This window comes from Mobula hypostoma, chromosome 29 (genome assembly GCF_963921235.1).
Source record: "Mobula hypostoma chromosome 29, sMobHyp1.1, whole genome shotgun sequence".
Lineage (NCBI taxonomy): Eukaryota > Metazoa > Chordata > Chondrichthyes > Myliobatiformes > Myliobatidae > Mobula > Mobula hypostoma.
In genome coordinates this window covers 22,389,086-22,412,774 of record NC_086125.1, presented here as the reverse complement: position 1 = coordinate 22,412,774, position 23,689 = coordinate 22,389,086, and the positions used below count along the sequence as shown (strand labels likewise).

At 46.1% G+C, this 23,689-nt stretch overlaps 1 protein-coding gene across 1 annotated transcript in view; it reads left to right on the top strand.

Moving 5' to 3' along the window:
* LOC134339369 (adhesion G protein-coupled receptor E2-like) overlaps positions 1–23,689 on the top strand; it is a 101,955-nt gene that overhangs the window by 35,773 nt on the left and 42,493 nt on the right. Inside the window, exons 10-15 of the mRNA XM_063035811.1 lie at positions 351–491; positions 2,797–2,937; positions 9,110–9,241; positions 14,919–15,004; positions 19,021–19,107; positions 21,824–21,998. Of these exons, the coding sequence (XP_062891881.1) occupies positions 351–491; positions 2,797–2,937; positions 9,110–9,241; positions 14,919–15,004; positions 19,021–19,107; positions 21,824–21,998 (762 nt within the window). The remainder of the gene's footprint in view (positions 1–350; positions 492–2,796; positions 2,938–9,109; positions 9,242–14,918; positions 15,005–19,020; positions 19,108–21,823; positions 21,999–23,689) is intronic.

Genomic DNA, 23,689 nt, shown 5'->3' with positions numbered 1-23,689 from the left:
TATGTTTTTCTGGTGCTGTGCGCTGGCCCCTCCATACGTCATGGTGATGCAGTCAGTCAGAATGCTCAACATTGTATATCTGTAGCAATCTAACTGCCAGCTCCATCCAGCTGCCTTTTCACCTCAATTCTTAAAGTCTTTTCCTGTTCCTTAACTCCACACACCTGATTTTCTTTCGGAAACCATAAGGTCCCTTCGCAAGAATAGTCACTCAATCCTTTGTTCCAGCGGAGGTCTTCTCTGGATTAAACGACACAGTGCTGAGTTACTCCATGCCGAATCACAGAGCCCAGGTATAAAAGGGAGGAATCCATGTTTACTGCTGAGAGAGATTTTCCCTGTTTACACAGATATCGATGAATGCAAGTCCTCACCTTGTCACAAACATGCAACTTGTATCAACACAGTGGGCTCCTACCAGTGTAACTGCAGCACAGGGTTTTGGGAATTACCTGCGACCTGCAACATCGTGGCAGGGAAGGTTTGTGAAGGTAAGGACTTTGTCTCAACATGAAAATGGTGAATAAATCCCGACTTATTGTAGATATCAGTGCTCCAGAAATCTCCTTCAGAGGCCTATAACTAAAGAAGAATTTAATGGACTGAGCACTCTGCAAATTGCACAAGGCAGTCATTGTAGGGAGGTGGGATAGCTATCATTACGTTTACTGTTAATTTCTTTGATAAATCTGATGATTTGTTCAAATGAGAAGGGAAAAGGGACTCACAAGCAAATGGGAATAGCTCATTGTGGTCAGCATGGATGAGATGGGCCAAAAGGTCTTTTTCTGTGTTTGACAAGGTTGTGACTCTATATTTTAGAGTTTGAGAAATGAATTCGTTGACCGGTCATGTTCCATTATGAACAGGAGACAGTGTACTGCATTGTCCAGGGACAGGGGTGACTAGAAGTGGTAGCTGTAGCTGGCGTGTTGATTACTATCCTAGTCTTGGTTCCCAAACTATCGCACAGTCAAACGTCACCCTCTCGGAGGTGGTTCAGTGACGGTCTGAGTAATCCCTGGGAACAGGGACATGATCCTGAGAGGGAGGGGAAGAGACAGCGATGGACCATATGAAGATGAGTGTATCTTGAAAAGAGTCATCAATCCTGATAACATTTCGCAGTTCTGTATGATTTAAAGAAGCAGTATCAATGCAATCATAACTAAGGGTTGAGAAAGATAGTCTGGACAGGATTGAAGCAAGGAATTGTATCCCACCAAAGATCAGCCCCAGCTTTCATTATGTGAAATAGCAGAGCCATACTTTTGTCCCACAGAATGCCAGACATGTTTAACAGGGAGCAAACAATGTTTATGATTGTGAAGGATTCTGTCTGTTCACACAGATATTGACGAGTGTGAATCCTCTCCGTGTCACCAACTTGCAAGTTGCAACAACACACTGGGTTCCTACCAGTGCAACTGTGCTGTAGGGTATCAGGCATCTACTGCGACTCTCAACCTCACTGCAGGGAAGGTTTGTGAAGGTAAGGGCTTCGTATCTTCATGAAAATGGAGAATATCTCTCAAGGCAGGTTTGCTGTCATTGATTCTCCAAGATTATCCCGAAGATATTCTTGGAAGTAAAGAATAAACAGACAGTGTCTGCACTGTGTAAATCCCTCCGATAAATCGTGTGTGTTGGATTACGAAGGGATTTTTATTAATCAGTGCCTTTGAATATTTTGGACATGAATTTATTCATCAAGCAGATCTCTTGGAGTCAGGAGACCAGCGAGGTAGTCTGGAGACAATTGAATTCCATCACAACCATTAACATCAACTATAGCTGCCGTGCTCATTACTTTTCCAGTCCTGCATCCCAAATTCCCACTTGGGCAAAGTCATACTCGCAGAACCCATTCAGTGGAGCGGCTGGGCAAAGCACTGGGATTGAAATGTGTCCAACCCCAGCCTAGGCTCAGAGCTACGTTACTGTTCAATAGAGCCACGGACACCCTGTACACCTCTCCATCGACCACTTCCACCCAGCAACACACAGCCATTAATACACAGCTCCAACAGAATGAAAAATAAATTCCAGTTGACTATCACTGACATATGTCATGAAATTTGTTGCTCTGCTGAAGCAGTACAGTGCAATACATAAAATATCCTATAGGGTGGAGTAATAAATATATATTAGAAAATTAAAAACAAGTAGCAAATAAAGAGAGCAAACATAGCGAGGTAATATTCATGGGTTCATTGTCTGTTCAGAAATCTGATGTTGGAGGGGAAGATATTCCTAAAAGTTGAATATTTGTCTTCAGGCTTCTGTACCTCGTGCATGATGGCAGTATTGAGAAGAGGGCATGTCCTGGGTGGCGGGGTTCCTTCATGATGGATGCCACCTGTTTGAAGCAGTGTGTTTTCAAGATGCCCTAAATGGCGGTTTTGGCTAACGCCCGTTCAAATCAGCTGAGTTTACAACCCTCGGCATGTTTCTCTGGTGCTGTGCACTGGCCCCTCCATACTTGATGGTGATGCAGTCAGTCAGAATGCTCAACGTTGTATATCTCTAGCAATCTAACTGTTAGCTCCATCCAGCTGCCTTTTCACCTCAATTCTTAAAAGTCTTTTCCTGTTCCTTAACTCCATTCACCTGATTTTCTTTCTCAAACCATAAGGTCCCTTCGCAAGAATAGTCACTCAATCCTTTGCTCCAGCAGAGGTCTTCTCTGGATTAAACGACACAGTGCTGAGTTACTCCATGCCGACCCACAGAGCCCAGGTATAAAAGGGAGGAATCCATGTTTACTGCTGAGAGAGATTTTCCCTGTTCACACAGATATCGATGAATGCAAGTCCTCACCTTGTCACAAACATGCAACTTGTATCAACACAGTGGGCTCCTACCAGTGTAACTGCAGCACAGGGTTTTGGGAATTACCTGCGACCTGCAACCTCGTGGCAGGGAAGGTTTGTGAAGGTGAGGACTTTGTCTCAACATGAAAATGGTGAATAAATCCCTACTTATTGTAGATATCAGTGCTCCACAAATCTCCAGCAGAGGCCTATAACTGAAGAAGAATTTAATGGACTCAGCACTCTGCAAATTACACAGGGGAGTCGTTGTTGGGAGGTGGGATAGCTATCATTACTTTTACTGTTAATTTCTTTTATAAATCTGATGATTTGTTCAAATGAGAAGGGAAAAGGGACTCACAAGCAAATGGGAATAGCTCATTGTGGTCAGCATGCATGAGATGGGCCAAAAGGCCTTTTTCTGTGTTTGACAAGTTTGTGACTCTATATTTTAAGAGTTTGGGAAATGAATTCGTTGACCAGTCATGTTCCATTAGGAACAGGAGACAGAGTACTGCATTGTCCAGGGACAGGGGTGACTAGAAGTGGAGCTGTAGCTGGCGTGTTGATTAGTATTCTCGTCTTGGTTCTCAAACTCTCGCACAGTCTATTGTCACCCTCTCGGAGGTGGTTTAGTGACGGTCTGAGTAATCCCTGGGAACAGGGATGTGATCCTGAGAGGGAGGGGAAGAGTCAGCGATGGACCATATGAAGATGAGTGTATCTTGAAAAGAGTCATCCATCCTGATAACATTTCACAGTTCTGTATGATTTAAAGAAGCAGTATCAATGCAATCATAACTAAGGGTTGAGCAAGATAGTCTGGACAGGATTGAAGCAAGGAATTGTATCCCACCAAAGATCAGCCCCAGCTTGCATTTTGTGAAATAGCAGAGTCATACTTTTGTCTCACAGAATGCCAGACATGTTTAACAGGGAGCAAACAATGTTTATAATTGTGAAGGATTTTGTCTGTTCACACAGATATTGACGAGTGTGAATCCTCTCCGTGTCACCAACTTGCAAGTTGCAACAACACACTGGGTTCCTACCAGTGCAACTGTGTTGTAGGGTATCAGGCATCTACTGCGACTGCCAGCCTCACTGCAGGGAAGGTTTGTGAAGGTAAGGGCTTCGTATCTTCATGAAAGTGGAGAGTTTATCTCAAGGCAGGTTTGCTGTCATTGATTCTCCAAGATTATCCCGAAGATATTCTTGGAAGTAAAGAATAAACAGACAGTGTCTGCACTGTGTAAATCCCTTCGATAAATTGTGTGTGTTGGATTTCGATGGAATTTTTATTAATCAGTTCCTTTGAATATTTTGGACATGAATATTCACCGAGCAGATCCCTTGGAAACAGGAGACCAGCGAGGTAGTCTGGAGAGGATTGAATTCCAGCACAACTGTTAACATCAGCTATAGCTGCCGTGCTCATTACTTTTCCAGTCCTGCATCCCATATTCCCACTTGGGCAAAGTCATACTCGCAGAACCCATTCAGTGGAGCGGCTGGGCAATGCACTGGGATTGAAATGTGTCCAACCCCAGCCTAGGCTCAGAGCTACGTTACTGTTCAATAGAGCCACAGACACCCTGTACAACTCCCCATCGACCACTTCCCCCCTACAACACACAGCGTTAATACACGGCTCCAACAGAATGAAAAATAAATTCCAGTTGACTATCACTGACATATGTCATGAAATCTGTTGGTCTGCTGCAGTAGTACAGTGCAATACATAAAATATCCTATAGGGTGGAGTAATAAATATATATTAGAAAATTAAAAACAAGTAGCAAATAAAGAGAGCAAGCATAGTGAGGTAATATTCACGGGTTCATTGTCTGTTCAGAAATCTGATGTAGGAGGGGAAGATATTCCTAAAAAGTTGAATGTTTGTCTTCAGGTTTCTGTTCCTCGTGCATGATGGCAGTATTAAGAAGAGGGCATGTCCTGGGTGGCGGGGTTCCTTCATGATGGATGCCACCTGTTTGAAGCAGTGTGTTTTCAAGATGCCCTAAATGGTGGTGAGACTAACGCCCATAGAAACCGGCTGAGTTTACAACCCTCGGCATGTTTTTCTGGTGCTATGCACTGGCCCCTCTACACTTGAAGATGATGCAGTCCGTCAGAATACTCAACGTTGTATATCTGTAGCAATCTAACTGTCAGCTCCATCCAGCTGCCTTTTCACCTCAATTCTTAAAGCTTTTTCCTGTTCCTTAACTCCGTTCACCTGATTTTCTTTCTCAAGCCATTAGACCCCTTCCCAAGAATAGCCACTCAATCCTTTGCTCCAGCAGAGGTCTTCTCCAGACACAAAGGTTGGGGGTGTTGTGGATAGTGTGGAGGGCTGTCAGAGGTTATAGCAGGACATTGGTAGGAAGCAAAACTGGGCTGAGAAGTGGCAGATGGAGTTCAACCCAGGTAAGTGTGAAGTGGTTCATTTTGGTAGGTCAAATATGATGGCAGAATATTATATTTATGGTAAGACTCTTGGCAGTGTGGAGAATCAGAGGGATTTTGGGGTCCGAGTCCATAGGACGCTGAAAGCTGCTATGCAGGTTTACTCTGTGGTTAAGAAGGCATACGGTGTATTGGCCTTCACCAATTGTTGAATTGAATTTAGTAGCCGAGAGGTAATGTTGCAGCTATATAGGACCCCATTTGGAGTACTGTGTTCAGTTCTGGTCGCCTCACTACAGGAAGGATGTGGAAACCATAGAAAGGGTGCAGAGGATATTTACAAGGATGTTGCCTGGATTGGGGAGCATGCCTTATGAAAACAGGTTGAGTGAATCCTTGGAGCGACAGAAGATAAGAGTTGACCTGATAGAGGTGTATAAGACGATGAGAGGCATTGATCGTGTGGATAGTCAAAGGTTTTTTCCCAGGACTGAAATGGCTGCCACAGAATGGCATAGGTTTAAGGTGCTTGGGAGTAGGTACACAGGAGTCAGTTGTAGATGTCAGGGGTAAGTGTTTTCACACAGAGAGTAGTGAGTGTGTGGAATGGGCTGCCAGCAACGGTGATGGAGGCAGATATGATAGAGTCTTTTAAGAGACTTTTGGATAGATACATGGAGCTTAGAAAAATAGATGGCTATGGGTAACCCTAGTAATTTCTAAGGTAAAGACATGTTCGGCACAACTTTGTAACAACGTCAAGTTCAACTGCTGGAGCAAGACCGGGGCTTTGCTGTGTCAAGATAAGGAACAGTTTGTCATTGTTTGGAATTGTCTCTTTGTGTCCTTGCCTTCACTAGGTAGGTCTGCATGTTTGCCGCTTCCTTAGGTTGGGAACTGTCTCTGTGTTCTCGCCTTCGCTAGGTAGGTCCAGCTGTTTGCCATTACCTTGTGTTGGGAACCGTCTCCTTGTGTCCTCGCCTTCGCTACGTAGGTCAGGCCGTTCGCCGCTACCTTGAGTTGAGAATTGCCTCTGTGTCCTCGCCTTTGCTAGGTAGGTCTGGCCGTTTGCCGCTACCTTGTGTTGGGAACTGTCTCTTTGTGTCCTTGCCTCCACTGGATAGGTCCAGCTGTTTGCTGCTACCCTGAGTGGAGAACTGTCTCTTCATGTTCAGTGTCCTGTGTATAGAAAGAGCCCCGGCCCTTGGTCCTGTTCCCAAGGAGAGGGTCCTGGCTCAGTGTGCTGTGTTCAAGTCCTGGCCCTACATCCTGCTCCCAATGAGGGATTCTGCCTCTGTGTTCCATGTTTCTGTGCTCAAGTCCAAGGCTTCGAGATTCCTGACTCCCAAGACCAAGTCATGGCTTCGTGTTCTCGTCCTGTCAATGAGTACCTCGCCCAGCCCTGTGCTGGAGATTCCTCGTCCGGTGCTGGAGTTCCCGGGTCCTGTCCAGGAGTCTCACGTCCAGTCCTGTAGCCATGTCTTGTCTCAGCTTAAGCCCAGATTCTGGTTCTGAGTCAAGACCCAGGTTCCTAGTCCTAACCAAGACCCAGGTTCCAGGTCTTTGTCCAGGTTCTAGGTCCGGAGTCCTTTGTCCTTGTTCCTATTCCTTTTCCGAGTTCCGTGTTTTTTGTCCATGTCCTATCCCAGGTCCTGCATCCTAGTCTTGTCCAGGGCCTGTGTCAATGTCAGTGTCCTTTCTTCCCCACTCCCCTTGCTTTCTTGCCAAACCTCGTCCTGTTCCTAGAACTCCAGTGTCTGTGTCTTGCATTTGGGTCCACCTTCATGGCCAACTGTATAACATCTTCAGCATTCTAACTAGTCACATCACCAGAGAACGAATTCACTCAAACCGTATGAGTTCACTGGTGGAGGGGAACTGGTTGGGCCTCTGTTCACTATCCAGAATGTTCGCTACTCACAATGTGGCCTCTTCTTCACTGGAAAAGCCAAATGCAGAGGGTGGCCATCCTTCAGTGCAGCTGCTTTCATCATCTGGGGTAGCCGTGAGCTCGTGGTTGCCTGTCAATAGAATTCTCCAAATGCTCTCTCTCTGATCCCTCTGTCCATGGTCTCCTACACTGTTCTAAAGAGGCACAAGGTAAGCTTGAGAACCAGCACCTCATCTTCCATTTGACATGTGGTAGTGTTTTGATACAGAATTCTACGAGTATGTGTTGTGCCAAAAGTTAGGGACTGTTTGCAGATCCAATAGAAAGAAGCCTTGTCCAATGCAATGCTGCACACAACACACTTTACTGCTAAGTTACAACAAGTGGTACTTATCTTGGAAGCATACCTGAACCCATCTGACTGCAGTGTCGAATCCCAATTGGTCCACAGCGTCAGTTGCAATCTAACCTGTGGTGAGACCAAATCCAAGAAACCTCACTAGTGGTGTATTCAATTTTTTATGCCGTGATCACATCTCTCCACCCCTACTTGGGTCGATCCTTTGTCCAGGTTGACCCATCACATGTCCATTGCCTTGGGCACTACAGGCTCAGGTCTGCAGAGACAATACCCTGGTCAGCTATCACCCAGGTGACCCTTCGCCCACACATCACACATTTCATCCCAACAATTGTTCCTTGTGCTCTCTGGCCGACATCTTAGGATTATTACGACATTATTAGGATTCTTACTACATTCGTCTTTGCTGTTTCTTTCAGAATTGGCTTGTTCTGTTGTAATTTATCTGTGTGTAGTTCCTCACACTTCCTGTTCTCTGACATAACTTGATCTGAGAAGCACTTTTTGCAGACTTGATTTGTATTTCACTCTGGAGAGTTTGCTCAAGAGCTGACTACTTGTATTGGTGCAGTTGTTCTGGTAAAAATGTTCTGAAGTGCTGAGGGTGGGAATTGCCAGACTGTGTAATGGGGAAAGAATTCCAAATTCTTTCCAGATCAGGGAAATGAACATTGCAGATGATGGTGTTTTTCATCTGTTTGATGCTCTTTGCTGTGGTGAAAAACCTCACAGGTTTATAAGGTTCAATTACATCAGAAAAAGGCGTTCATTGCTTGAGTTCCAGATCCTTTCATGGGAAATTTGTGAGTTACCACATTGATGCTTCTCATCACACAGGCTTGTCTAAGCAAGGTCATCATATTTCCATCCTCGAGATTCAGGTTTCAAGATTCTTGATTATTTGTCAAGTGTACATAAGACTGAAAACAGGAAACCATGCAACACAACCTTTAGGACCACATCCAAGTCCAGGGCACACCGATCATCAAACACTGGGCCTTGAACATCAAACACCTATCGCGAATCCAGGGGCTCAATCCAGGAGGACATTACAGATGACATTTTAAGACAACTTGTTCATTTTAGTGAGAGATGTCCCTATGACAAATCATTTCCTAAATTGCAGCTACTGTGGAGGAATTTTAATTCCAATTGGACCCGGGCTGCTGGGCCCATGGAGTAGCATCTGAAGTAGATGCAGCACTGTGACTCCTGATGTTAAATCCAGGGGAATCCATGCAGGAAATGGTTAATAATGTGTGATGTAGAGTATGGGGAACAACGATCTGAGTGAAGCTCCTGTGGGACTCCATACACCATTCACTTTCCAGTCAAGATCTGTCGTTGTAATTTTCATCATCTTCACTCAGAGGGTGGAGTGAGAGTGGAACGAGTTGCCAGTGGAAGTATTGGAAGCGGGTTCAATTTCAACATTTAACAGTAATTTGAGTAAATACATAGATGGGAGGGGTATGGAGGGCTATGTTCTGGGTGCAGGTCAATGGGGCTAGGCTGAATAACAGTTCAGCACAGACTCGATGGGCAGCAAGGCCTGTTTCTGTCCTGTAGTCCTCGATGACACTATGACTACGTCTGTGTTGGTAATATTTGTACCTCTGTTCCTCTCTACAACAGATGTGGACGAATGCCAGGATAAAAATCCGTGCGGAGTGAACACGACCTGTCGCAACTCCTTTGGGTCTTTTTACTGCACCTGCAAAGCGGGATATCACCAGAAACAGGGAGACACTCAGCTGGCCTGTACAGGTGAAAATAGAGTGATTACTGAGAGCTGAGAATCAAAACAGATGATAATGCAAACACTGCACAAGTCAGGGAGAACCCATGCAAAGAAAAAGAATTTGTGTTTCAAAGTGTTAATGAAGAGTTTGAAACTTTGAAACATCAACTCCATTTATCGCTACGCAGTCTCTGACAAACCTGCTAAGTTGTATGTGTGTTGCTCTGGATTTCCAGCATCTACAGAATACCTTGTGTCTCTACAAGTTTCTGAGTATCATTGACTGTCAAGGAGACACTTTGGGGTGTGTAGAGGATTCTGAGGAGTGAGGCTGGAGCTGGGTCAGTGTGGAGTGTGTAGGGACAGTGGAGGGTGAGGCTGGGTCAGATTCGAGTGTGTTGGGGACAGTGAGGAGTGGGGCTGGGGCTGGGTCTGTGTGGGGTGTGTTGGGGACAGTGGGGAGTGAGTCTGGGTCAGTGTGGGGTGTGTTGGGGACACTGGGGAGTGAGTCTGGGTCAGTGTGGGGTGTGTTGGGGACAGTGGAGAGTGAGGCTGGGTCAGTGTTGGGTGTGTAGGGGGCAGTGGGGGGTGAGTCTGGGTCGGTGTGGGGTGTGTAGGGGACAGTGGAGAGTGAGACTGGGTCAGTGTGGGATATGTTGAGGACAGTGGAGAGTGAGGCTGGGTGAGTGTCGGGTGTGTTGGGGACAGTGGAGAGTGAGGCTGGGTCAGTGTTGGGTGTGTTGGGGACAGTGGAGCGTGAGGCTGTGTCAGTGTGGGGTGTGTAGGGGATGGTGGAGAGTGAGGCTGGGTCAGTGTTATGTGTGTTGGGGACAGTGGAGAGTGAGGCTGGGTCAGTGTGGTGTGTGTTGGGGACAGTGGAGAGTGAGGCTGGGTCAGTGTGTGTGTAGGGGACAGTGCGGAGTGAGTCTGGGTCAGTGATTGACGTGTTGGGGACAATGGGAAGTGAGGCTGGGTTAGCGTGAGGGGTGATGGGGACAGTGGAGGGTGAGGCTGGGTCGGTGTGGGGTGTGTTGGGGACAGTGGAGAGTGAGGCTGGGTCAGTGTGGGGTGTGTTGGGGACAGTGGAGAGTGAGGCTGGGTCAGTGTGGGGTGTGTTGGGGACAGTGGAGAGTGAGGCTGGGTCAGTGTGTGTGTAGGGGACAGTGGGGAGTGAGTAGGGGACAGTGGGGAGTGAGTCTGGGTCAGTGATTGACGTGTTGGGGACAATGGGAAGTGAGGCTGGGTTAGTGTGAGGGGTGATGGGGACAGTGGAAGGTGAGGCTGGGTCGGTGTGGGGTGTGTTGGGGACAGTGGAGAGTGAGGCTGGGTCAGTGTGGTGTGTGTTGGGGACAGTGGCGAGTGAGGCTGGGTCAGTGTTGGGGGTGTAGGGGGCAGTGGGGAGTGAGTCTGGGTTGGTGTGGGGTGTGTTGGGGACAGTGGAGAGTGAGGCTAGGTCAGTGTGGGATGTCTTGAGGAAAGCGGGGAGTGAGGCTGGGACAGTGTGGAGTGTGATGGGGACAGTGGAGAGTGAGGCTGGGTCAGTGTGTGTGTTGGGGACAGTGGAGAGTGAGGCTGGGTCAGTGTTGGGTGTGCAGGGGACAGTGGACAGTGAGTCTGGGTTGGTTTGGGGTGTATAGGGGACAGTGGAGCGTGAGGCTGTGTCAGCGTGGGGTGTGATGGGGACAGTGGAGAGTGAGGCTGGGTCAGTGTGTGTGTAGGGGACAGTGGGGAGTGAGTCTGGGTCAGTGATTGGCTTGTTGGGGACAATGGGAAGTGAGGCTGGGTTAGTGTGAGGGGTGATGGGGACAGTGGAGGGTGAGGCTGGGTCGGTGTGGGGTGTGTTGGGGACAGTGGAGAGTGAGGCTGGGTCAGTGTGGGGTGTGTAGGGGACAGTAGAGAGTGAGTCTGGGTCAGTGTGGGGTGTGTTGGGGACAGTGGAGAGTGAGGCTGGGTCAGTGTGGGGTGTGTTGGGGACAGTGGAGACTGAGGCTGGGTCTGTGGGGTGTGTAGGGGACAGTGGAGACTGAGGCTGGGTCAGTGTGGGGTGTGTAGGGGACAGTGGAGAGTGAGGCTGGGTCAGTGTGACATGTGTTGGGGACAGTGGGGAGTGAGGCTGGGTCAGTGTGGGGTGTGTTCGGGACAGTGGAGAGTGAGTCTGGGTCAGTGTGCGGTTTGTTGGGGACAGTGAGGAGTGGAGACTGAGACTGGGTAAGTGTGGGGTGTGACGGGGACAGTGCTGAGTGAGGCTGGGTCAGTGTGGGGTATGTTGGGGACAGTGGAGAGTGAGGCTGGGTCAGTGTGGGGTGCAGGGGACAAGTGGGGAGTGAGGCTGGGTCAGTGTTGGGTGTTGGGGACAGTGGAGAGTGAGGCTGGGTCAGTGTTGGGTGTGTTGAGGACAGTGGAGAGTGAGGCTGGGTCAGTGTGGGGTGTGTTGGGGACAGTGGAGAGTGAGGCTAAGTCAGTGTGGGATGTCTTGAGGAAAGCGGGGAGTGAGGCTGGGACAGTGTGGGGTGTGATGGGGACAGTGGAGAGTGAGGCTGTGTCAGTGTTGTGTGTGATGGGGACAGTGGAGAGTGAGGCTGGGTCAGTGTGGGGTGTGTTGGGGACAGTGGAGAGTGAGGCTGTGTCAGTGTTGTGTGTGATGGGGACAGTGGAGAGTGAGGCTGGGTCAGTGTGGGGCGTGTTGGGGACAGTGGAGAGTGAGGCTGTGTCAGTGTTGTGTGTGATGGGGACAGTGGGGAGTGAGTCTGGGTCAGTGATTGGTGTGTTGGGGACAACGGGAAGTGAGGCTGGGTTAGTGTGAGGAGTGATGGGGACAGTGGAGGGTGAGGCTGGGTCGGTGTGATGTGTGTTGGGGACAGTGGAGAGTGAGGCTGGGTCAGTGTGGGGTGTGTTGGGGACAATGGGGAGTGAGGCTGGGTTAGTGTGAGGGGTGATGGGGACAGTGGAGGGTGAGGCTGGGTCGGTGTGACGTGTGTTGGGGACAGTGGAGAGTGAGGCTGGGTCAGTGTGGGGTGTGTTGGGGACAGTGGAGAGTGAGGCTGGGTCAGTGTGGGGTTTGTTGGGGACAGTGAGGAGTGGAGACTGAGACTGGGTAAGTGTGGGGTGTGATGGGGACAGTGCTGAGTGAGGCTGGGTCGGTGTGGGGTGTGTTGGGGACGGTGGAGAGTGAGGCTGGGTCAGTGTGGGGTATGTTGGGGACAGTGGAGAGTAAGGCTGGGTCAGTGTGGTGTGTGTTGGGGACAGTGGAGCGTGAGGCTGGGTCAGTGTGGGGTGTGTTGGGGACAGTGGAGAGTGAGGCTGGGTCAGTGTGGGGTGTGTTGGGGACAGTGGAGAGTGAGGCTGGGTCAATGTGGGGTGTGTTGGGGACAGTAGAGAGTGAGGCTGGGTCAGTGTGGGGTGTAGGGGACAGTGGAGAGTGAGGCTGGGTCAGTGTGGGGTGTAGGGGACAGTGGAGAGTGAGGCTGGGTCAGTGTCGGGTGTGTTGGGGACAGTGGAGAGTGAGGCTGGGTCAGTGTGGGGTGTCCTCCATGTAATTTTCTTTCCCTTTTCCATTGGCCAATGGATCCAGATTCTAATCTCAAGGTCTCAGTTGACTTAGTTTTAATACCGTCCTTTAATTGCCTTCGTTTTAATTCCCTTCTTCCAAAGCTTGTCTTGTTCTGAGTCTGAAGTCAGAGATGGTCACCAGCCAGTATGGGGCAACTCCACTCCCTCCCCCAGTCTGACTTCTATCTTTCAAGCAAGTCTCATGGATGGGTACGCCGGTCCGATGTTGACGATAAGAAAACTTCTCCAATGGGTTCATTGGGATCCCGTATTGTAGGGATCCCATCCTCATCGCCAGATTCTAGAAACATAGAAAACCTACAGCGCAATACAGGCCCTTCGGCCCACAGAGTTGTGCCGAACATGTCCCTACCTTAGAAATTACTAGGCTTACCTATAGCCCTCTGTTTTACTAAGCTCCATGTCCTATCTAAAAGTCTCTTAAAAGACCCTATCATATCCGCCTCCACCACTGTTGCCAGCAGCCCATTCCACGCACTCACCACTCTGAGTAAAAAAACTCCCCAGCACCGTAAACCTGTGTCCTCTTGTGGCAACCATTTCAGCCCTGGGATAAAGCCTCTGGATATCCACATGATCAATGCCTCTCATCATCCTATACACCTCTTTCAGGTCACCTCTCATGCTCCGTTGCTCCAAGGAGAAAAGGCCGAGTTCACTCAACCTATTCTCATAAGGCATGCTCCCCAATCCAGGCAACATCCTTGTAAATCTCCTCTGCACCCTGTAGTGAGGAAACCAGAAATGAGCACAGTACTCCAAGTGGGGTCTGACCAGGGTCCAATATAGCTGCAACATTACATCTCAGCTCCTAAATTCAGTTCCGTGATTGATGAAGGCCCATACTCCGTACACTTTCTTAACCACATTCTGTTAGAGAGTTTAGTACTGATGAAACACAAAGTAGGCTCAAAGCTTGTTACTGCCTTAATTCGTGAATTTATGGGGAACTTTTCCACCTGTCTCCATCAACATGAGGTTACAATTCAAATTTATACAGTAAATCTAATCACACAAGGTCAGCCGGTCTCCAAACACTGTTTCCACAATTTATACAACATTAGTACCTATCCAATAGGCTACTCGTAAACACAAAATACTCTGCAGATGCTGGGGTCAAAGCAACACTCACAACACACTGGAGAAACTCAGCAGGTCGGGCAGCATCCGTGGAAACGATCAATCAATGTACCAGCCCGAAATGTTGACTAATTGTTTCCATGGATGCTGCCCGACCTGCTGAGTTCCTCCAGCGTGTTGTGAGTGTTCCAATAGGTTACTCATTGCTCAGAGTACCAAACAAGCCGCTAATCATGTTGTCTCTCAGACAATTTCCACCCATACAATCGGTTCCTCATGATCTATTGTTTGTTAAGACAAAGAAGGTAGTCCCATTCTGTGTTTTTCATATTCTCCCCACAATTCTGCTAACTCCCAGTCCCCAAGTCCTTTCCTCCACAAGAGGATCATGTAGACCTCCATTCCACACCCACCCTAAACTCCACAACTCCGACCGATTCCCAGCACCTTTGGTGTCCAAAGAACTACAATGAACCTTGAATTTACATAGTAGTCTGAGAAACCACGGCTCACTGAATTCCAAAGGTCTGTAGCCTCTGATGAGGAATTCCTCATGACCCCAGAGCCCCAATCCAGAGACTGATCTCAGACATGGGCAGCTCACCCCAGATGTTCATACCACTGGCTCCAGTCCTCAAGTCAGTCGCAGGAGGAACAGGTTAGGCTGGTCTCTGTGAGTGGTGGGAAGGTGATGAGTGAGCAGAGAATGGGATTGTAGAGATGGGAGAGTGTAGACAAGATTATTTAACGTATAAAGAAGATAAGTAAATTCAGCACCTTGTCACTTGGTGCTGAATGGTCTCACCCCAGCCCATTGAAACAACTTTACATCAAACATGGGTCCTGATGTCACACACAGAAAATGTTGGAGGAACTCGTCGGTCAGGCAGCATCTAATAAGAGAAATAAACAGTCATCATTTTGGGCTGAGACCCTTCATCAGGACTGGAGAGGAAGTGTGAAGAAGACAGAATAAGAAGGTTGGGGAAGGGAAGGTGGTGGTAGAGTTTGTAGGTGGATACACAGATCTCTAAAATGCCATTTTCATTCCAGTGGATCCACTTTCCTGTCCTGTCTCTGAGAAGCAGAACTCTACGCTGTCGCAGTGCAACCTGGATTATTCAGCAAATGCCCAGCAGGTATGAGAAGTTCTTCTGATGTTCACTCACTCTGTTTCTCCAAGGAGCAAACTTAACTTCCATTATCCCCAGATGTGAATCTATTGGAATATCTTCCTGCAGACGCAGTCCTCACCAGAGTCAGCAGTGTTTCTTGGGCTGTCAGTGATCATGTGGGTACCAAAGAGAATTAGTTTTAATTTGGCATAATGTTCAGCACAGATATTGTGGGCTGAATGGCCTGTTCCTGAGCTGTACTGTGCTATGATCTGTGTATTATGGAAAACAGAGCTAGAGAGGAGCAGATGTGAAGGGAGGGAGTGTGCATTGGGTAGAGAGGGCATAGGAAGGTCCAGAACTAGTGGGCAGAGTCTGAAACTTTGGGCCACGCCTTTCAGGAGTGAAATTTGAAAAGACTTGTACACAAAATGGTGGTGGAAACTAGTAATTAAACACCAAAATAAACTAATCCATTCTGCCTACACAACGTCCATATCCATGATTCTCTGCACGTTCCTGTCCTTACCTAAGAGTTCTTAAATGTCCCTATCATGATGTAAAGAGAATATAAAGGAATGAGTTTAACATCAGCATCAATGGGAGTCTGAGGGTCAGCATAGACTCAATGGGCCGAAGGGCCTGTTTCCATGCTGTCTGAATTCATGACTGAATTTCAACTTGAAGGGCAAGCATCAAAAAGGGCCACTTTTCAACATAATTGTATAAGGGCTAAGAGAGTTGTAAAAGAGTGCCTGAAGGTTTTGTGTGTCAATGCAAGGAGCATTCGTAACAAGGTGGATGAATTGAAAGTGCAGATTGTTATTAATGATTATGATATAGTTGGGATCACAGAGACATGGCTCCAGGGGGACCAAGAATGGGAGCTCAACGTTCAGGGATATTCAATATTCAGGAGGGATAGACATGAAAGAAAAGCAGGTGGGGTGGCGTTGCTGGTTAAAGAGGAGATTAATGCAATAGAAAGGAAGGACATAAGCCAGGAAGATGTGGAATCGATATGGGTAGAGCTGCATAACACTAAGGGGCAGAAAACGCTGGTGGGAGTTGTGTACAGGCCACCTAACAGTAGTAGTGAGGTCGGAGATGGTATTAAACAGGAAATTAGAAATGTGTGCAATAAAGGAACAGCAGTTATAATGGGTGACTTCAATCTATATGTAGATTGGGTGAACCAAATTGGTAAAGGTGCTGAGGAAGAGGATTTCTTGGAATGTATGAGGGATGGTTTTATGAACCAACATGTCGAGGAACCAACTAGAGAGCAGGCTATTCTGGACTGGGTTTTGAGCAATGAGGAAGGGTTAATTAGCAATCTTGTCGTGAGAGGCCCCTTGGGTAAGAGTGAACATAATATGGTGGAATTCTTCATTAAGATGGAGAGTGACATAGTTAATTCAGAAACAAAGGTTCTGAACTTAAAGAGGGGTAACTTTGAAGGTATGAAACGTGAATTAGCTAAGATAGACTGGCAAATGACACTTAAAGGATTGACGGTGGATATGCAATGGCAAGCATTTAAAGATTGCATGGATGAACTACAACAATTGTTCATCCCAGTTTGGCAAAAGAGTAAATCAAGGAAGGTAGTGCACCCATGGCTGACAAGAGAAATTAGGGATAGTATCAATTCCAAAGAAGAAGCATACAAATTAGCCAGAGAAAGTGGCTCACCTAAGGACTGGGAGAAATTCAGAGTTCAGCAGAGGAGGACAAAGTGCTTAATTAGGAAGGGGAAAAAAGATTATGAGAGAAAACTGGCAGGGAACATAAAAACTGACTGTAAAAGCTTTTATAGATATGTGAAAAGGAAAAGACTGGTAAAGACAAATGTAGGGCCCCTACAGACAGAAACAGGTGAATTGATTATGGGGAGCAAGGACATGGCAGACCAATTGAATAATTACTTTGGTTCTGTCTTCACTAAGAAGGACACAAATAATCTTCCAGAAATAGTAGGGGACAGAGGGTCCAGTGAGATGGAGGAACTGAGCGAAATACATGTTAGTAGGGAAGTGGTGTTAGGTAAATTGAAGGGATTGAAGGCAGATAAATCCCCAGGGCCAGATGGTCTGCATCCCAGAGTGCTTAAGGAAGTAGCCCAAGAAATAGTGGATGCATTAATGATAATTTTTCAAAACTCGTTAGATTCTGGACTAGTTCCTGAGGATTGGAGGGTGGCTAATGTAACCCCACTTTTTAAAAAAGGAGGGAGAGAGAAACCGGGGAATTATAGACCGGTTAGCCTAACGTCGGTGGTGGGGAAACTGCTGGAGTCAGTTATCAAAGATGTGATAACAGTACATTTGGAAAGCGGTGAAATCATCGGACAAAGTCCGCATGGATTTGTGAAAGGAAAATCATGTCTGACGAATCTCATAGAATTTTTTCAGGATGTAACTAGTAGAGTGGATGGGGGAGAACCAGTGGATGTGGTATATTTGGATTTTCAAAAGGCTTTTGACAAGGTCCCACACAGGAGATTAGTGTGCAAACTTAAAGCACACGGTATTGGGGGTAAGGTATTGATGTGGATAGAGAATTGGTTAGCAAACAGGAAGCAAAGAGTGGGAATAAACGGGACCTTTTCAGAATGGCAGGCAGTGACTAGTGGGGTACCGCAAGGCTCAGTGCTGGGACAACAGTTGTTTACAATATATATTAATGACTTGGATGAGGGAATTAAATGCAGCATCTCCAAGTTTGCGGATGACACGAAGCTGGGTGGCAGTGTTAGCAGTGAGGAGGATGCTAAGAGGATGCAGAGTGACTTGGATAGGTTGGGTGAGTGGGCAAATTCATGGCAGATGCAATTTAATGTGGATAAATGTGAAGTTATCCACTTTGGTGGCAAAAATAGGAAAGCAGATTATTTTCTGAATGGTGGCCGATTAGGAAAAGGGGAGGTGCAACGAGACCTGGGTGTCATTATACACCAGTCATTGAAAGTGGGCATGCAGGTACAGCAGGCGGTGAAAAAGGCAAATGGTATGCTGGCATTTATAGCGAGAGGATTCGAGTACAGGAGCAGGGAGGTACTACTGCAGTTGTACAAGGCCTTGGTGAGACCACACCTGGAGTATTGTGTGCAGTTTTGGTCCCCTAATCTGAGGAAAGACATCCTTGCCATAGAGGGAGTACAAAGAAGGTTCACCAGATTGATTCCTGGGATGGCAGGACTTTCATATGAAGAAAGACTGGATGAACTGGGCTTGTACTCGTTGGAATTTAGAAGATTGAGGGGGGATCTGATTGAAACGTATAAAATCCTAAAGGGATTGGACAGGCTAGATGCAGGAAGATTGTTCCCGAAGTTGGGGAAGTCCAGAACGAGGGGTCACAGTTTGAGGATAAGGGGGGAAGCCTTTTAGGACCGAGATTAGGTAAAACTTCTTCACACAGAGAGTGGTGAATCTGTGGAATTCTCTGCCACAGGAAACAGTTGAGGCCAGTTCATTGGCTATATTTAAGAGGGAGTTAGATATGGTCCTTGTGGCTACGGGGATCAGGGGGTATGGAGAGAAGGCTGGTGCAGGGTTCTGAGTTGGATGATCAGCCATGATCATAATAAATGGCGGTGCAGGCTCGAAGGGCCGAATGGCCTACTCCTGCACCTATTTTCTATGTTTCTATGTTTCTATGTTTGATCAGCTGATCATTGGTCCATGCCTCTGGATTGTTTGGCCAAGATCTGTACCACAGTTCTGCCAGACCCTATAAGGCATGTTGGAATGCTCTGAGACTGCGAAGGGCATTAGATAAAGGGTCAGTCTTATTTTAGGTCGTTCCTTCCCACTTTTCCATGTTCAGAGGTGTCCTTTCATTGACCCCATGACCTCCAGTAAGTGTTGCCCTTCTACACTATGTCAGAGTCACCTGTGAAAGGTTTCAGTTTCAGACTTTATTTTAGAGGCTTCATCTTCAGACATTATTTTTTTCAGATTGCTTGTTACTCTTGATTATTGCTGTTTGTTTGGTTGTCCTAGTATATTTAACTGTTGTCTTGTTCCTCTGCCCAGTTAAACTCTGCAGAAGACGTGCTGAAGTTAGCTGATTGCTACCGTGATAAAATCTGTCAGAATTTCAGTGGGACAAAGGATACCAAGGTAAGGAATTAAAAGCCCAACAATTTTACCCTGTGGTAAAAATGGTGTGTTCCTGAGGTGGAGAGAGTAAAGAGGATATTTACAAGGATATAGTCAGGAGGATTTTGACTGAGGAATGACTGATAAAGTTGGCTTTCTTGGAGCAGAGAGCACTGAGGATATATAAAGGTCTGTTCACCTCTCCAGAAATATCAGTAACAATGGACAAGAAGTATTTGGAAGAAAGTTAGGAAGGAAGTTGAACAGACAGTTTCCTCAGACAGAGGGTCTTGAATACATTGTTAGAAAGAGAGACAAAGATACAGTATCTAAAAGTACACTGCTTGGGGGTGGGGGGGATTTTTTCAGCCAGAACTGGCAAGGTGATTTGTTGTTTTCACATTACAATCTAGAAGACACGGTTGGGCAAACTTGGGTCTTTTCTCTGGAGCATAGATAGAGTAAGCAGTCAGTATCTTCCTCCCAGGGTAAAAATGTCAAATACTGTAGGACATGCATTTAAGGTGAGAGTGGGGAAGTTTAAAACAGATGTGTGGGACAGGTTTTCACACAGAGTGTTGGATGTCGGGAACAGGCTGCCGGACATAATGGTGGGAATAGTGGTGTTGAAGACTCTATTCAATAAACGCATGAAGTTTCAGGGAATGGAGGGATATACTGTAGATAATGTGGATACAGAAGAGAAATGGTTTAATTTTGGCATCACGTTCAGCACAGATATTGTGGGCTGAATGGCCTGTTCCTGTGCTGTACTGTGCTATGATCTGTGTACTATGGAAAACAGAGCTGAGAGGAGCAGATGTGAAGGGAGGGAGTGTGGGGTGTGGACGAGGTAGGGAAAGCAGAGGAAGATCCAGAACAAGAGGGCAGAGTCTGAAAGTTAAAGTCATGCCTTTCAGGAGTGAAATTTCAAAAGATTTGCACACCCAGCCAGTGGTGGAAAACCAGAACACTCCCCAGCGACCCATCAGTTTTGGGTCAAAGTTGGATTCCAGACCCGAGATGGATGGATTTTGTTAACTGAAGGTAGTAACGGGGTGGGAGAATTGTCACCAGATGGAACGAGGTTACATGGGTTTTAAGGAATGGCGGAATGTTCTTACAACACCTTTCTCATCGATTCATAGGAAATTCACAGCACAGCATTGCTCTTGCCCCCACAGTGTCTGCACTGGGATGGTTACCAGAGGATGAGGGACAAAAAAGAGGTGGAGAAAGGGAAAGGGTTGGGAAAGTGGGAGCAGTGGAACAGAAGGCAATGGAGAAAGAGAGGTAGTCAAAGTTGGAAGTGAAGGGAGAAAAAAAGGGTGTTGGAGTAGAAGGGAGAGAAAAGAGGAATGTTGGTGGAGAAAGATTCAACAAGTAATACAGTAGAAACAAAAAAAACAGAAAGGCATACAAATCCTTTATTGGAGATTAGAACTTGTTAAAGGAAAACTAATAGAACTGCTAATCAAAGTCAATTTATTATCAAGGTTCATATACGTCACCATATACAACACTGAGGTTCATTTCCTTGCAGATATTCACTGGAAAATGAAGACATACAATACAATTTACTAAGAACTATAAATAACAAAGGGTGACAAATGACAAACGTGCAAAAGAAAATAAATCCTGGAAATAATGAAAAATGTAAATAAGTAATACCAAGTCGTAGAGTCCTTGAAAAAGGGTTTGTTGGTTGTGGAATCAGTTCAGTGTTGAGAATTACAGAATAAAGTTTATCATCACTGACATATCATGAAATCTGTTATTTTGAGTAGTTGTACAGTCTAAGACAAATTATTATAATTTGACGGTCTTCATTTTTGATGGGCTCTATTGGGTTTCTTTGTTTTGTGGCTGCCTGTAAGGAAATTAATCTTAAGGTTGCATGTAGTATATATACTTTGATATTAAATGTACTTTGAACTTCAAAATTATTATAAATAAATAGTGCAAAAGTGGAATAGTGAGGTTCACAGACCATTCAGAAATCTGATGGTGTGGGGAAGAAGCTGTTCCTGAAATGTTGAGCGTGCATCTTTCGGCTTCTCTACCTCCTTGATAGTAGTTATGAGAAGAGAGCATGTCCTGGTGGCGATGGTCCTGAATGATGGATGCTGCATTCCTGAGGCACTACCTTTTGAAGATATCCTCAGTGGTGGGGAGGGTTGTACCATGATAGGTCTGGCGGAGTGTACAACCCTTTTCTGTCTCTTTCAAACCTGTTTTTAGAGCCTCCATTCCAGGCAGTACTGCAACCAGGCAGAATTCATTGCAGAAATCTGCTGGAAGTTTTGGTGACATACCAAATCTCTCAAACTCCTAATGAAGTCTAACCACCAACGTGCCTTCATGATCACATTAATGTGTTGGGCCTGGAATAGAATCTCGAACGTTGACACCCAGGAACATAAAGCATCTCCCTCTTTCCACTGCTAGCCCCTACTAAAGTAGAACATGCTGGAAAAACTCAGCCAGTGTGGCAGTATCGATGGAAAGAGAAAGCAGTCAACATTTTGTGTTAGTCACCCTTCCACAGAACTGGGGCAAGAGCAAATAGAAATTGCTGGACTCTGCAAATCAGTCAGCATCTGTGGAGAGGAAAACAGAATTAATGTTCTTACTCAATGATCCTTCATTGGAAAACCAGCATTTCCCTTTTTTTTTGACATCCAGCATCTGTAGTATTTTGCTTCTCAATTTATTAAGTGTTCCTTTTCATCCGTAGGATTTGACGACGTTTGTAAACAATGTTCTTAACAGTTTGCGGCTGGATAGCATGGACACCATTCAAAGGCTGAAGGTGGTATCGGCCGCAGTGGACCTCTTGGAGAACATGGCAATGGCCATTGCTCTGAAACTACCCAGTTCAAAGGCAAAGACCATAGAAACAAACTCTTTTGGTAAAGTATTGGACACTGAAAACATTGACCACTAGAGCAAAGGTCCTCATTGCTAGTTATCGAGTCTGTGAAACTGGTTTCAAGTTAAAGGAAGGAAATGTGGAGATTAGTTTCTAAATAACCATCTGGATTTGGAAATGATCAGCATGTTGACTCTTGATAGAAATCTTTGTTTAATATGTCTAAAGTTTAAATATCAACCAAGCGACAGGAAATATGGGAGAAAGGAAAATGCTGGAAGTAGTTGACTGGTCAGACAGTGTCCGTGGGAAGAGAAACAGTTAATGTTCATGTTGAAGAAGTTAACTGTTTCACATTCTAATGTTTCTGCCTGACCTGCTGAATTCACCAACATTTTCTGCTTTTATTTCTGATTTCATGAGGTTGCTTTGAAAGGCTGTGCTGAAACATGCTGTGTCACTGATAGTCAGTTCTCATGTGTTGCAACTGTTACGACATCTTCTCAGGAAATCTGATAATGAGATCACTGTCAGCCAGGTTTTCTGTTCCCCAGAACTCTGCAGAAATGATTGATGGAAGAGGCTGTTTCTTGCTTGTATGGTGCTGACTTTGCCAGCAACTAAGTGTAGTTCCATTCTCTCTGTTCTCACCCTCACTGCTGTCTGTAGAGCACAATGTCTAGGTTCCTGTCCAGTGCAGAACTGAGGCATGGGACAATCTGTCATCTGCTCTGTTGGTGTGAATACAAGGCACTAAATCATAGAAAAGCAGAAGAATTATACCAAGAACATAAGAAATCGGAGCAGGAGTAGGTCATCTGGCCCATCGAGCCTGCTCCACCATGCAATAACATCATGGCTGATCTGGCCATGGACTCATCTCCACCTACCTACCTTTTCCCCATAACCCTTAATACCCTTACTATGCAAAAATCTATCCAACTTCGTCTTAAATATATTTACTGAGGTAGTCTCCACTGCTTCATTGGGCAGAGAATTCCACAGATTCACCACTTTCCAGGAATCAAAAGCACTTCCTCCTCATCTCCATCCTAAATCTACTCCTCTGAATCTTGAGGCTATTTCCCCTAGTTCTTGTCTCACCTACCAGTGGAAACAACTTTCCTGCCTCTATCTTAGCTATCTCTTTCATACTTTTAAATGTTTCTATAAGATCTCCTCTCATTCTTCTGAATTCCAGCGAGTACAGACCCAGGTGATTTAATCTCTCCTCATAATCTAACCCCCTCATGTCTGAAATCAACCTGGTGAACCTCCTCTGCACTGCCTCCAAAGCCAGTATATCCTTCCTCAAGTAAGGAGACAGAATTGCATGCAGTACTCCAGGTGCGACCTCACCAGTATCCTGGACAGTTGCAGCATAACCTCCCTGCTCTTAACTTCAATTCCTATTGCAATGAAGGTCAATATTCCATTTCCCTTCCTGATAGCCGGTTGCACCTGCAAACCAACGTTTCATGCACAAGCACTTCCAGGTCCCTCTGGACAGCAGCATGTGGCAATATTTTTACAATTTAAATAATAATCTGCTTTTCTAGTTTTCCCTCCAAAGTGGATAACCTCGCATTTACCAATGTTGTACTCCATCTGCAAGATCCTTGCCCAATCACTTAACCTATCTACATTGGCATGCAAAAGTTTGGGCACTCCGGTCAAAATTTCTGTTACTGTGAATAGTTAAGTGAGTAGAAGATGAATTGATCTCCAAAA